The following is a 16,533-nucleotide window of genomic DNA, read 5'->3' on the forward strand; positions in this document are numbered from 1 at the left end:
CACCTACTGATTGGCTTGCTGTCAATCCATGTTGACTTGTGGGTTATAAATTCTCTGTGACTGACCTACGGGGCTCCCTGTGTGCCTGAGAACTGGAGGTGTGAGGCATTGTCACTTTTGTGTTCCACAGGGTTCATCCATAGAACTTAACAGTTCAAGAGTAAGAATGTTTTACATTCCATGATACCTCTCTTTGAGCAGTTTGACAATTATAATATTGTTAATTCCACTCATCAGTTTAAAGAACATTTGTCCAGGACTCAACTGCCTGAAGGGCTCTTCCAGGCAGATTATAAACTGTAGTTCCCTTCAAATGGAAATTTATAACCATTTCTGACTTACAAAGTGTTCACCAGTAAGCCAACTGCAAAAAAATTAAAGGGGAAGACTGATAAGCTTAATAAGAACATGATGTATGTTTGTGGCATAAAAAGAGGAATGAGTACATATTGTGTTAAAGTGAGTAAAGAAATTTGTCACTGTCCATGGAATTAAGCAACAGAGTATTAACTCTCAAATCAGCATTTTACTTTTATCTTTAATTTAGGATCTGGATTGATTTATCAGATTCTAATCTATCCATTGTCTCTACATAGGACATGGTACGAAAGTTCACCAAGTCCTCCCTGAGAATTATAGAATCCCCAGATCTCTTCTCCTTTGGGGTAATGATTTGGTTAAATGTTCCCATTAATATTTCAGTTTCTCAAACCAGCACTGGCAAGAGGCCATGGGCAGCTGTGGGGAGCCTTCACAGGGACCCCCTGGCAGACTTTAGCCTCCGTCTTCCCAAGAGTCAGAGGCTGCTCCTGATGAGGCAGATCCTCCATTTCATTTCAGCCAGCATACCCCAAAGGGGCTTTCACCATATGTAGAGAGTGGAGCTGCAGAGGATGTAATTTCAGATGTCAGATGACTAAGAACACTGAAATAAAGTCCTATTGTATACAGAAGGTCCTCAAATAACTTTTCATGCAGCATAGTTTTGTTATAATGTTGTTTCGTTATAATGTTGATGATAAGACATAGGAACTTATTTATATCAATTAGCTGATGACAAAACCGGTGTCATTATACATCTTTCAGTTAAAGCCACTGAATCTACTGATGATGTTAAGTAAGGACTTACTGTACTTTGTATCAATGAAACAGAAGCCTCAAATCACCAGGCTGCTTGTCCAGTGTTGCAGAGCAAGTAAGAAGCAGTGTGCTGGCAACAGCGTGGGATTTCTGGGTCCCTCACCAGGTGTGCCCCTATGAAGCCACTCTGATTTCATGACTTCTCAAGGCGTCATGGGTTTGAAGGACATTTGACGAAGGTCTATGAGGACTAGTGAATGTGTTCAGAACCACCGAGTACTAAGCAAGTGACTCTTGATTGTGCGCCCAGAGTTCTAACAACTAGAACTGGGGCAAGTGGGATACAAGTTCAATACATGATGATTTATAAAACTGTATATGATAGTACAAGAAATGTCATAGCATATGTCAACTATTAGTGCAGCCTTTTTTAAAAGGAAAAAGAAGGAAACTTCAACTTATCTTACTAGCAATAGGGCCTGGTACAAAAGCCCTGGTGAAAGGGAAGAATGGAAGTATAAATACTGCTACCAGTCTAATAATAACTTACATGGATTGTTTCTGTACATCATTGCCAACAACGAGTAGAAAGTGATGTTTCCAACATGGCAACATAGGGAGATCCATATCCCACTTGTAGTTCAGATTAAACACAACGAAGTGTACGTGTGTGCACGTGTGCGCACGCACACACACACACACACACACACACACACACACAGAGTCAAGACAGCAGTCCAAAGCCTCTCCCTTGAATATTACTACAGAGGGGTGAGAATTGCTTATACAGATGACTTTTGTTTAAATAAGAGTCTTATTGTAACTCAAAGCACACTTTGCAATGAGGCCCTCTTTAGTTTGATGGTGGAGAGATAGAGATGGGAAAGATGTGGTGACTTCCTTGGCCCTGGTAGTCTCTACATGAGGCATATGAACTCCTGAATCCTGGTTCCTTTCCCTTACACTGGTGTGTCCTGTAGTGCCTCTGAGATACAGTTGGGTTCATGCCGCAGTGGTAGTTTGCTAGGGCCTTGTGGGTTACAGGATCCTAGGAGCCCTATTTACTCCAGAGATCAGCAACATCAAATTGGCCCTGCCCTTCCTTCACTTCTTGCATTAAAGGGCAATATTAGTCTTGCCATGACGCTAAATCAATTCCAAAGAAAATCACTGGGTATGTGCTCCTTTTATTGAAGGGACAAATGACGTATTTCAATCATATTTTGTTTCTTATAATCAAATCAATATCCAGGACACTTACGCAAAGAGAAATTTCCCAGAAATAAATGCAATTTCTATATTCGGAATAAATCATTTATTATTCTAAACACATATAACTTCCAGGAGATAATCTGAAATATTACTGACGATTTACTATTTCCCATAGTTACAGGTGCATATGCAGAGGTGTAGAAGTTAAGGTTGTGGATTGCCTAGATTAACCTTTATCAACCTCACAACACAAGTTCCATAAACCTGAAACTTCACATATGAACATATATTTCAAGCTCATTGTGTGCCAGGCATTATGGTAGTACTTTACCTGCATTATCTCAATTTATTTCACAATAGCCTTATGAAGGAGGTCCTACTGGTACTCCCACTCTACAGGGGAGGAAATATGTGCTTACTTCAAGTCAGAGCCAGGAATGGCAGGACCAAGTCCACATCGTCGGCTGTGTGACATCATAGCCTGTGTGCTTAATCACTCTCTAGTAAAGTGGCTTTAGGTAATGAGGGTCAAAGAGGGCAATGTATCTGGCAGCCCTTGAAATCTGTAAATAGTTAAGGAACTGTTACTTCAGATCACTGGATCAAGAGATTATTTTAAGGAAACAGAAATGGTGCACCTTTGCCGCTGTTAGGCATCTCCGAACATTAAAGAGCGCTGGGCTTGGAAAAGGGATGAACTGTACTTGAGCTTATTTGTTAGTGCTTAACTCTGTTTATTTTTCTTTTAAAACTCTTTTTAATAGGCCAAAGTCTCATAATAGAAAGATTTTATCTTAAAATCTACCAGACTGAGAACATATTTACAGAGACATTAATGACAGGCTTGAAGGGCATTTGTTAGTGAAGAAATATACAGAAAGAGTTGTTAATTTCTGCACCAATGATGTCATTTTTAAAGAGATAATCACTTCCATTATTTTTAGTTACCAAAGACTAATAAACTCAACCTGAAAAGCTCTAGCATTGTTTAGGGACAGGATGCTGTTACTTCTCCTACCTTCTTTCTAAAATCTGTAGAATGAGAAATGAAGTACCTGTCAGTTAGCAAGATACTTGGGTTGCATTTATTGATACACTTAGAATTTACAGATGCTTTACAGAATGGCTAGTGATTATGCCTCCAGTTGGTAAAATAGCTAGCAATTAGTCCCGGCAGAAACCACACATCCCAGGGTAGAACTACTGTCATGGCTTGGAAATGGGAAATGAATTCTCTAAGATCAGAAACAATGTCAGTTGTATTTGAAATGACACTGGAAACCACGTTGTAATAGACAATTGTACAGGGGTGAACAGGGACTAAAGTGCGATAATAGGATTTAAAAAATTTGATTTCATTGGTTCTTGCCTCTATTTGCATTTTTCATCACAATAACCTTTGCCTGTAAGTTCTACCCTGGGAAATTTTTTCCTCTTTAGTTTATTCTAGGTGTCTGGGTTGATTAAAAGTCAATAGATGCATAGTCTTAGAAAACCTGAATGTGTTGACAGAATTTTTGGTTTCTCTGTGAAGTCATCTATTGATTGGACAAGACAGTTGCATTGTGCACAGCGTGGAACACTGTGGTCATCACTTCAAGACAACACAGAGCCGAGGCAAGGACTTCAGGAGAAGAGCTGATATGGCCAACACCTGGAACAGCTCTGGATCTCAGAGAGGAAGAAACATCCAGGGGGCATCTAGCCTGTCCACACTTGTCTAGGAGGAGAAGAGCTCCTAATTGATAAGGTTAAGGTTCATACGAAATTATATGAAAGTGATTCATTAAAATGGAGAAGAGATGCTTAGCTGAGTCTGTGTTACCTCATTTGATCCCCAGGAAAACTCTGGGGGTGATGTAAAGCTAATAGCTTCATTTTACCAGTGAGAAAATTGAGGCGTGGAGACAGGGTGGGGGATGGGAGGAGATGAAAATAAAAAAGTGCATCTGCATGGTGCCATGTTGGTTAGGATTTTTCGAGATGGAAGTGTGGCAGAAGGCATTTTAGGACAAGAAAACAGCATGGTCAAAGGCATAGCAGTATGAATATGCAAACTTATTTCAGGAAGGATGACTGGATGGATTTTCCTAGAACATCGGTATTAACAGTTTCAGGAAAGAATGATGGAGATGGTGGTAAAAAAAGGTGGCCTAGAGCCAGATTCTTGAATACATGACACTACGAACCATTGATGATTTAGCAGCAGAGGAGTAAATGATTGCTAAGGCTTTATGAAGATATTCCAGAAGCAGCATGCAGGATAGAATGGAGAAGTAAAATTTTCTGGGAGGTAATTTGGTAATTTCTCACAACAGATCCAGAAAAACAAACAAACCCACTAAACTGGAGGAATGTAAATAGAAGCAGGTGGATTCAACCAATTTTGACAGCACATTAAAGGGGCAGGTGGTCAAGAGGGAGGGGTTGATATTGTGCATTTCATTAAATAATTAAACCAAGAACTAAAATTCCAGATTGTTGAAACAGTAAATAATAATTCCCTTTTAGATTGCTATCTTGAAACTTGTCAATACACACATTCAGTCAAGAATACGTTTGCCTATGAGAAACCTTCAACTTTAAATTTTACTCAGCTGTGATTTTGACATTGGGAATCCTAGTGATGCAATTCTGTTGCACACCTAAGCGAACAGGAAAAAAAGAGGACTATGCACCACTGAAAATAACAGATGCAATTTTAAATATTAGGTTTAAAATTTGATGTCTTTTGCAACAGGACCTCACTGTGTATTAACACTTACATGCATAAATGGGAGAGAGAAGTGAGAAAGGAAGGGGCTACTGTGATATTGGTGAAATATGTTCTGGAAGACGTACTTTGTTTTTTCTTTTTAAATAAATATCAAGATATCATATTAGATAGTCTCATAAGCTGAAATCATTGGAAACATTTCAAGGGTTCAGGAACTTCCTGATGCAAAATGAATTTACCTTGAAAGAGGCTTGACAAATTTCATCGAATCTTTAAAGGCATCTATGACACCCAGAATAAAACAAATCACTGTTAAAATTATGAAAGTGCCTCACTCCACAGAACAGATACGACCATGAATTTTAAAAAGTGAACAAGAGGATTTTCTAATTTAAAAGGCACTTATGTTTGTGCTTAGAGAAGGCAACTAGAGATAATTAGCACTCTCTAATTTTTTGCTTTTGTTACTTCATGTTCAGATATAGTCTTAAAGCTAAGGCATATCTGCAGTCTTAATAAACTAGTGAATCTACAGATTATTTTCTCTTTTACTTATACTTTATGACTCTTGTAAGGAGGCTGGATAGATTTCAGAAATCATTTAGTTCAACACTTGGCTATAGGCAAATCCACATCCAAATCATCTCAGGTGGGGGATTATTTATTTGTCAGCCTCTGGAGGTCCCCCATGCCCTCTAGGAACCTGTTCAGATGTGTCATAGCAGGAATCCTCGCTACTGGGAGATATTTGTCTTTGCAGAGAGTTCAGAGACATTCTCAGCATTACATGAATATGATGGTGCTTTTCTCTCTTCGTCTGTGATTCCCAGTCCAGGACGCTCTCCCAGGCCATCAGAGTTAGGACATCACAATGTGGTTGGGTAAGTACTGCAGAAACAACAGTGGTGCTGGCAGGCATTTAAGAACAGATTGGAAAGCTGACAGTCCCATGCCAAAGGAAACCATCCTCCAAAGATAGGGACTAAGGATACGACCTAATTAGTCTTCACTTCCCTAATTTCCCTGATTACAGATCTCCTTTTACCCTCTGTGCTACACCTGGTAACTTCCCCGAGAAATAGACCCATCAAGAAGGCAGAATATTGATGCAGTGCAATTTACAGGAGAGCTGTGCTATGCTCAGATATGTGGCCAACAATGAGACCTAAACAACAAGGAAGCCCCTGAGGCATAAAAAGCAGCCGGTCCAGATAACAGTGCTACTGTGGACTTCAAAACAAATGAAGAGAGAGACACTGAATGTCAGTTCACAGTTGGGGAACTTCATCAGAGAGAGGGCAAGGTTCCTGAGGACCGAGGCATGGAAGCAACAGCCGGCGACACTCTACCTAGATGAGCAGATCCAGATGGCACTTCCTTAGCTAGAATTCTTGGTCATGGGCACCTGAGTGGGATTTATAGTCCCTGGAAAGGAAGGCAGATCCCTGCAAAACTGTGTAAACCGGTGCTGTGGAGATGCTGAGCCACAAAGGGCAGGTCTTAACCAGGCCACAGGTTTGTTTGTTTTTTTGATGCCTATGGTTTCTTCTAGGACTTTTATGGTTTCATGTCATACGTTTAAGTGTTTTATCCATTTTGAGTTTTCTCTTTTGTATAGTGTAAGTTGGTGGTCTAGTTTTATTTTTTTTTTGCATATACCTGTCCAATTTTCCCAACGCCATTTATTGAAGAGACTGTCTCTGCTACAATTTATGCTCTTGCTTCCTTTGTCAAATATTAATTGAGCATAGTGGTTTGGGTCAATTTCTGGGTTCTTTATTCTGTTCTAATGATCTACATGCCTGTTCTTGTGCCAGTACCAGGCTGTTTTGAGTACAGTGGCTTTGTAGTGTAACTTGATATTTGGTATTGTGATTCCTCCAACGTTGCTTTTCTTCCTCAAGATTGCGGCAGCTATTTGCTTTCCTAGCAATATCTTTACTGATACATCTCCTAGGAAAATGGAAACTAAAGAGAAAATAAACCAATGGGACTACATAAAATAAAAAGCTTCTGCACAGCAAAAGAAACCATCATCAAAATAACAAGAGAGCCTACTACATGGGAGAACATATTTGCCAATGATACATCTGATAAGGTGTAATCTCCAAAATATATAAGGAACTCATACAATTTAACAAAAGGAAGACAAACAGTCCAATTAAAAAATGGGCAAAGGACCAAGACACTTCTCCAAAGAGGACATACAGAAAGCAAAGAGACATAAAAAATGTTCAAAGTCACTAATCATTCAAGATATGCAAATCAAAATGACAGTGAGATATCACCTCACACCTGTCGGGAGTGTTATCATCAACAAATCAACCAATGACAAGTGCTGATGAGGTTATGGAGAAAAGGGAACCTTCATACACTGCTGGTAGGAATGCAGACTGGTGCAGTCACTGTGGAAAACAGTATGGAAGTTCCTCAAAAAATAAAAAATGGAACTCCCATTTGACCCAGTCATCCCACTTCTAGGAATATATCCTAAGAAACCCGAAACACTCATCAGAAAGGATATATGCACCCCTATGTTCTTAGCAGCTCAACTTACAATAGCTAAGATTTGGAAACAGCCTAAGTGCCCTTCCGCAGATGAGTGGATAAAAAAACTGTGGTACATCTACACAATGGAATACTATGCAGCTGTAAGGAAGAAGAACTCTTACCATTTGCAACAGTATGGATGGACCTGGAGAATATTATGCTGAGTGAAATAAGCCAGTCAGAGAAAGATAAGAATCACATGATCTCACTCATATGTGGACTCTAATGAACCAAATAAACTGATGGTCAAAAATAGTCATAGAAGCATGAACAGACTGTTGAACCTCAGAGGGAAGGCAGGGGAGGGTGGATGGGAAAAGATCAACCTGTATGCATATATGCATAACCCATGGACATGGACAATGAGGTGGTGAGGGCCTGGGGTGGGGGAGATGGGAGCAGGCTGGAAGAGGTTAAAGGGGGGAAAAAGGAGGACCTATGTAATACTTTCAACAATAAAGATAAAAAAAATACTTTAATTTTTCATGTGTTGAGATCCTGCTCATGCTGAGCCCTTCTTTGGACTAGATCTGTTAAGTTGTGAAGCAGAGGGGTGAAGAGGACAAACTCTGGAGCCTAATTACCTGGATTAATCCTGACTCCACAGTAGCTATTGAACCTGTTGAAGCCTCAGTTTCATCACCTAAAAAATGGGTATAATAATGCCTGGGACAGAGAAAGTCTTCAATGTGCAGAGTAGCTAAAATAAGCATAAAATGTTTGGTATAGTGTCTGCCACAGAGTCAATAAGTGGTACTTTTGTAACAATTATTACGATCGGTGACAATGACACTAAAGAAAGAGTGGCAGATAAAATGATGGAGAAAGTCAGAAACGTCCATGTGCTGAGGTTACAGGAAAAAACAGAGAGAAATATAATGACCTGCACTGAGCAAGGCTTAACATCTTGGATCTTTAACTAAGGGAAAAGAAAGAAGCACGCAATGGTAGTAAATTAGGAATATGGAGAAATTATCATCGTTGTTTCTTTTTATTTGTGTTTATTGTGTGGTGGTAGGGTGATTACCAGTTTTATTTGAATGTTTTATAAGCTGTTAGATTTATTTACTGAGAATGAACAGATAAATAGGGATGTTATTCAGCTGTGCCATGTCATGGGTTCTCACAGCCAGTTCTTCTGCTAACTTTCAGACAAGGTTAATTAACGAGGGAAGTTCACCGTGGAGGGAGGAGGGGGAGCGCTGGGTCTGCTGGATGATTCATCTTATGGTGGTGGTGGTGGGAGGTGATGAATCTCCTCTTGTTAGTGGTTTGGGGGAGGGGTTAGGCATTGGAGGGAAACTTTTATGATACCTTGAGAAAGATGTACTGACAGAGTTATGTCACAAGAGTGTGATCACTTTAACATATATGATTGGATGGAAATGGGAACAGGTCCTAAATCCTTTCCAGTCCTAGACATCCACGATTGTACTTTTTAATATTTTGTTTCTCAAAGGCCCCTTCCTACAGCAAGGTGTCTTCCATCCTAAACCCAAGGAACTCCAGAAACTCTTCTTCCTTATGTTTTCATCATGTTCCCTTCTCATTCACCACTCACAGGTGACATGTCACCTGCTCAGGGAGACCTTCTATGACCCCCCTAACTAATGTGGGGCCCCACCAGCCATGCCTTCACATTACCTTGCTTCACTGTCTGTGTAATAGTGTAGCCTCATGGTTGAGTACATGGGTTTTGAGCCAGAATCCCAGAGTTCAAAACCTAGTTCTGTCCCTTCAACCTGTGACCTTGAGATATGCAATTGACCTCTTCTGCCTCAGTTTCTTCATCTGTAAAATGAAAACAATGGACTACTTTCTTCTAGGATTTTGGCGGGGCTAATACACGTACCCAGTACCATGCCCTACACCTTGCCGTGTGCATAAATGTAGCTGCTGTTATTTTAGTCCTCATTGCTCTCTGAAACCACCTTCTTTATTTATTCCCTTCTCATCATCTTGTCATTGTCTGTCTCCCCTGGTTGGAATGCAATGCCATGGAAGCAGAGACTTTTTAATGTTAGTACTGCGTTTCCAGGATCTAGAAGAGGCTTCATAGTAGGAGCTCAGTAAATATTTGTTGAATGAATGAATGTTGTGTTACTATTTAAGACATTAGTTTGCCCAATTTCAGCTCATGTTACTGAGGTTCCCCTATAGCAAAACAAACAGAACCCAAGCTATTTGGTTTCTTGCCTAGATTGAAACTCATACTACTTTCCCATGTTATTTTTTTACCCAGACATCCCACATTTTTGCAGATCCAAAATTTTACAGAGCTTTTACATCGCTAGTTTGTCATGTGGGTGTTATACATTCTTTCAGAATATTAAATTAATGACATTGAATTACACTAAATATTCCTTTTTCAAATTATACCTCTTCTGTCCCACCTTCTTCACTCCTGGGATATGTCCCCTACAAACCAGTAAAAACCACTAAAGGTGAAGAACAAATGCTGACAGACAGACAGTAATCCTTGAAAAGAAGCCCTACAGCTCCTGAAAGCTGGACACAAAGAATATATCTTTTTTGCATTCAGATGACAATAATCATTAAACCCATATTTTACCAATAGAAACCAAACTGGCTAATGCTACACAGTAATAACTGATAAATGTATTTTGCTCAGCAAGGTAGGAAAATACAAAACGATCCTAAGGATGGAGCCTGGTTTGTTTTCCTACAACATATCTCGTTGTAACGGGGTCTGTAGGGAAAGCAGCAGCAGGTGGCCGCTCAGGCCCCCTCCTTCACTCTGACCCTGTTAAAAGCTATGGCTGCTCCGAGCCTGCCTTTTAGACAAGTCAGCTCAGGTTCGGGTGGTGCACGGAAGGGCCCGATTCCCAACCTGCTGTCTTTTTTCTCTGAAGAATTCATGTCAAATACAGTGCCTGACTCTGACTTTTATGCAGAGTCTTGATGACTTATATCAGGTTTTTAAGGCCTGATTATACGGACTGTTACCCTCGCTGACGGGGGTCACCCTAAAAAGCTTAGCTGTCAAAAGCCCTACACTCTGAAATAGGGAAAGGTTGTGGGGGCCACATTCATAGTACAGTCTACTTCTGTTTATCCTCCACATGTAATAAATATTGTTTGAGAGGTTGGTTAGTGTGATATGATTCACATTGCCAAAGGCATTTCATAAGTTTCATAGGTCTTAATTTATGTCACTATAGTAACTAAAATGATATAATAATGCAGATTACAGCTCTAGACTTGGTCTTCATTGTTGTGAGGAACATATAATCTGTATACTGAGTATTCTATGTGCTAAGGTATATGATTTCTGATGTCCAACCTGATTTTCGTATATACATGTATGAATTTCAGTGGCCAGTCTGAAATATTAAAATGGATAGTCTTTCTCTCAAGAGAAAGGGAGACTTTGAAGAGTTAAGTGGGAGAAGTGGAATTCTGATAAGCAGCAATTACAGAATTCTCATTTTAAGGACTGATATATATTTGGCTCACCTTCTCCGACAAAGTGAATTTCTAGCATGTGCTGAGGCCCTTGGTGCGTTATTCACAAGTGCTTTAAGAAAAGGCCTGATATTGAGGCATTTGGTGTAGCAGTAATGTCTGAAGTGAGTCTAAGGCAGCGGTTCTCAACCTGTAGGTCACGACCCCTTTGGCGGTCGAACGACCCTTTCACAGGGGTTGCCTAAGACCATCCTGCATACCAGATATTTACATTACGATTCATACCAGTAGCAACATTACAGTTATGAAGTAGCAACAAAAATAATTTTATAGTTGGGTCACAACATGAGGAACTGTATTTAAAGGGCCAGAAGGTTGAGAACCGCTGGCCTAAAGTGTAATGAAGCCCTACCTTGAGACAGGAAGATAGCTAAGAACCCTGTGGGTTGCTCAAGATCACATGTATCAATTATACGGACCCAACGCAGTTCGGAAACTCAATACAAATGATCCAGGATTGACCTAAGACAAAGCTATTTCCACTTCCGGAGCCCAGCTTACCTTATATCCTGATGATTTGATGTGCACGCCGCGTTTGGTCAGAGTAGATTTCATTCGGATGAAAAAGGAACGCTCAAGGGTGTTGTCAGTGGTTAGCAGACTGGGACTGGTTGACTCCACTGAGGAATACAAAGACATACACAGGATTTAGATCTCTGCACAGCCCCTCACAGCTACTGCTCAGGTGCAGTCCTTGAGTTCACTAAAAAGAAATGCCTGATAGGTGCTAAGAGCCCAGTAATCAAGTTACCTCATTTAGAAAATGTTTACTTTGCAGAAAATAAAAAAGAAAAATTAATTTATCCAAAGTAACTTCATTCCAGTTTCTAGCAAGAGTTTTTTGGGCCTTTTAATTCCCAGCAGCTCCCTAAGTGAGGTCTGATAGCAACTAAGCAGTGACAGCACACCTGGGGGGTTGGCCCGTGTGCATGGAGAGAACTGTCATGAAAAAGAAAGAGTCCCCAGATTGACGGGATCAACTAAGACTCAGGCAGAGCTGCTTCCCAGGAAGGGTAAGGATGGCTTGCTCCTTGTTCTCCCTGAGAATCCTGTCTTGTATCTTTGACCTCCTGGGGCGTTCTGAGAACCACAGAACCATCAAATGCCCTTGCGTTCTTGAGTTGGTTTTCTTCATTGTGGGGAACAGGAAGCATGAAAACTTCTCAACTGACTGAAGACAGAGGGCTGAGAGTGGGATGTACAGACAGAAACAAGCACCAGCTCCCCACAATCCCAACTTTCCATTCCCATCGCTAACGGCAGCCTGTCCTCTGCCCTCCCCCGAACAGGAAACAGTCTCTGGGTTCCCCCCTTCCCTGCTTCTGGGATGGGAAAATAAGTGTCCTCTCTTAGTAAGACACTCTTTCCTTTTACATATTTTTAGACTAAGTACAATGCATTTTTACTTATGAAACTTAAAATGGTAGTTTGCCGTCTTGCTGATCTAAAAAATGCCTTTATTCATAAGACTGGAAGGCAACATAAGTCTATTTTCTTTAAAGTCAAGCTTCTAAGGTATCATATAAATTTGTTTTTCCTGCAAAAAAATAACTTTGGGCTGTTTAAGCCCAATAAATACTCTCATTTTATTCCTCTAAAATAGTGCTTTTAAAGTTTTTCTTATTCTAAAACAAAAAAAAGTTGCAACAACAAATAGTATTTCTTTTGAGCAGCCCTTATTCTGATATTCTCAAAGTAGAATATCAAAATAGCACTGATATTCTCTGGATGGGGGTAAAGATTTAAGAATTAAATAGATAGTTTATGAAAACAAAGGAAAATAGGCCAAAAACTAAAATTTTATATTGTATAACATATTCCATATTTCTAAGGCAAAGACATCTCTACTTTTTTATATTAAACGTTGTGCTCAGACGAAAGAAGAATGAGAGCTACTGTAAAAGAGAACGCTTGCTATATGTGGTCTATGGCCTTCCTGTATCATCCCTGTCTTAATGTGACTATATTTTCCTATATTTATGGCATTTCTATTCTGGGGTGATAGAACCACTGACAAGTGTCCTTTTCTTATGTCCCTTTCTTAAGATTTTCTTTTTTTTTGTTTTTGAGAGAATGGATCTGATGTCATTTTAAATGTACAGCTTTTTATCACTCGAGGGAAAAGCAGAGCCATGTTATATTTAGTACTTTCATTTCTTCTGATTAAATATGAATTACTATGAAATTTTTCTCATCATCTAACACGCCATAATACGCCAACAGCTTTTTAATACACTATATAAGCACAAACTTCTGCTCTAAGAGTTTAATTTACCCCTCTAATCCAATCACATCAACCTTATTTCTCTTATCAGAGATTCCCATTTTGAATTAAATGAGCTCATTAGTTTTAATCAAAAGCAGAGAGATCAAAACTTAAACGTAAATGCTTTAGATCAGAACTGTCAGTCAGCCGTGCAGTTCTATTTTACTAAAACACAAGATCAGAGACCCTTAGAACCATTTTTTTTTTTCTCGTAAGGGATGCCGAGAGCTTGAGGATGTTATATCCTTTTTTTTCCTCCCAAGGACAGATTATACATTTAAGGTTAGACTTAATTTATAGTGGTTTTTCATCCTGGTGGAAATGGAAAACTATGCCAATCTACTGTTGTCCCTTTCACATTTATTGGCCCTGGTCCTCAGAGACTTGAACTAACGTGCTGCCATCAGAATCCACACCGCAAACTCGGCCTTAAAAATTCAGCTCTGTTCAGCAAGATCGTGTTTGCAATAGCTGAGGACAAATGGAACTTCCCAGAGAAGTGAAATATGGTCAGGGCTAGGCTTCTGGATACCCTACCCCAGTAAAGAAGGAGCCATCTACCTGTAGAAGAGTGAGCAATTTAGGCACCATTAGAAATTGTTATTGTGCTCAGTGTGGGGCTGCACAGCAAACACTTAGCATGCACATTAGAGACCACAGCATGGGTACTTCCCGCTGAATGGGGATGCGAGACACAAGCTTCGCATGAGCTCTGGAGGCGGAACATTGTGTGACCGGAATGAGGCAGCATCCCCGTGTGTTACAACAGTAATTGTCTAAACATACAGGGCTGCGTTAATTCAACCCATGACAGCTGGTGTGCAGTTGTCAAAGTCAAAGTCAGGTTTTGCCCCATGGAAACTGAGATTTAAAATCTAAACTGGCCCTCAAGCTTTATTTCAAGAGTGTAGAGGGATGGCGTTGAGGAGAAGGGTTTGATTCCTGATGAAGATTTCTCTTTTAATCCCATATGACTGTCTGCTTCTGAGAAGGGGCAGAGGTCATGAGCCACACTGTCCCTATCAAAGGAGCATGTGACAAACTCTTTCGGCACCCACACCATGGCCATGTTTGCTCAGGGCCAGCCAGTGCGCTATGGCCATCCCAGCTCCAACAATGGTATCTGTCCTGTGCACAGACAGAGGGGAGGCGTCCGAAGTGTCTCGGGTGAGAAGCACCATGTTCACAAAGGTTCTGCTTGGGACAGAGCCAAGGCAGCATGGCCCTGGTGGGTGATAGGACTGCGGCACTCAACAGAGAAGGGGTGTGTGCGTACGTGCCTGTGTGCGCATACATGTATGTGTGTGTTGGGGGGAGTGTGAAGAGAGGGTGGAGTAATGAGAAACGTATCCTTAGGACTGGAGCTACATAAAGACAGTGGGAACCAGTCTATATCAAAGAAGCATTTTAGAGAGCTTTCTAGGAATCAACGACTTTTCTGTGAACTCACTGAGGCAGGCCGTGATAGCTGCATGCTCTGATAAGAAATCTGGGATTCAGAGACGTTACATCTGCTGCCTGAGACACAGGAGAAATTTATGGATAAAACTGGATTAAGTGGTCAAAGCTTAGATGTGGCCAGTTATGACCTATGAATGATAAACAAGGAGCTAAAAAACAAAAACAAAAATAAGACGCATGCAACTCAAAGCTAGATAAAGAAATATACTCTCTTTTGCTGAATGTCAAGGGCCTCAACTTTTCAATAAATCTAAATTATCTCAGCTCTTGAAATGTCACTTTTTGCATATTTTGTAAAATTTACAGAACAATTTACAGCAAAAGTTATAATAATTTTTATGCTGGCAAATGCCACCATAATGTGAAACAATGTCTGTGTTATTCCACATCTGCTTATGATTCCCTAACTGGTTTTGGAGTTGCTGCTTCCTTATCGTTACGTAGGGGCAGGAGGTGGCGGAGGGTAGGAAGGACGGGTGGCTGAGGACCATCTAGTTCTCGCCGGCCAATCCTAGGCCAGGTCCATTCTGGACACTTGCAGTATTCTCCCCAGGGTCTCTGCTGGTGAAGGAGATCAAAGCATACAGAGGGCCTTTCTTTTCAGTCACTCCAAGTGTTAGTATAATTCTAAACGTCAGAACCCTCCAACTGCCACCAAATCCTGATGTATGAGGGAGAAAAAACATTTAAAAATGTTAAGTTTTGAGAAAATGTTGTTACTCTTCCATTGTGAACAAAGTATTTTTCCTTTTAAAGAAGTGGGGTTGGGGGGTAAGGCACTAAGAGCCGGAACTACTCAGATAATCTGCTACTGGGTTCCTGACCTGTAGAAACTATGTAAGATAGCTTTGTTGTTTTTAAGCTGTCAATATTTGGGGTAATTTGTTTTGCAACAATATATAACTAATATAACATCCATGTAGAAACTCTGGAAAAATCATCGCCTTGTTTTGATCTGTGACAACCATGAATGTGTGTACAACTCACGCGACAGAAGGAATGCGCTGCCCGATGTGTCAGTACCTGGAGAACCCACATGTGCAGGGAAAGCTGCCTGCAATGCTGACTGTTGTAAGCAGGGCCTGTGTTCTCAAAGGTAAATGCTCAATTGATGTTTTAAAATGTGCAGTTTGCAAGAGATGCTATCAACAGTGTCATCTACAAGATTGTGAGATCTTGAAAAGCAGGCCTGGTGTCTTTTTGTCTTTTGTGTCTATTCTCTGCTCTTCTCCAGCCTCCCTCATCTCCCCAAGTGCCTAGGATTGTGTTTGACATAAACAGTACTCAGTCTGCATGTAGAATAAAGTAGCAGTCAAATGCTTTCTTTTAAGAGGAATTATTTTCTTTTACACCAAACATCCATCTCTCTCTCTCTCTCTCTCTCTCTCTCTCTCTCTCTCTCTCTCTCTCTCTCTCTCTCTCTCTCTCTCTCTGGGGTTGGGAGAGGGAATCATTGTGTCTTCTCCTGTACTCATCTCTAAGGAAGCGTTTTCTGCAAAGTGTTATTTTTAGAGTCATAGGCCAGTGGGCTTGGTTGTTGAAAGAGGATTGGCCTGATTTCCCCCAGAATCAGAGGATTCTTTGTTCTCTGTCTTCTGAGGGTTGATTTTCGTCCCACTGGCCTGTCCTCTACCACGTGGCAGGGCAACTTTGAAGGGGGTCGCGGCTCCTAGGAGCCTGGCCTGGCTCCTGCGCCCCCGGTGGCGAGGCGGTGTCCACCACCTTCCGTGGGCGCCATACACATGAAGTGCCAGCCGCTCCG

General features: G+C 40.8%; 1 protein-coding gene across 1 annotated transcript in view; it reads right to left on the reverse strand.

Moving 5' to 3' along the window:
• NPAS3 (neuronal PAS domain protein 3) overlaps positions 1–16,533 on the reverse strand; it is a 460,871-nt gene that overhangs the window by 51,907 nt on the left and 392,431 nt on the right. Inside the window, exon 4 of the mRNA XM_036339527.1 lies at positions 11,546–11,664. Within this exon, the coding sequence (XP_036195420.1) occupies positions 11,546–11,664 (119 nt within the window). The remainder of the gene's footprint in view (positions 1–11,545; positions 11,665–16,533) is intronic.

This window comes from Myotis myotis, unplaced genomic scaffold, assembly GCF_014108235.1.
Source record: "Myotis myotis isolate mMyoMyo1 unplaced genomic scaffold, mMyoMyo1.p scaffold_m19_p_1, whole genome shotgun sequence".
Taxonomy (NCBI): domain Eukaryota; kingdom Metazoa; phylum Chordata; class Mammalia; order Chiroptera; family Vespertilionidae; genus Myotis; species Myotis myotis.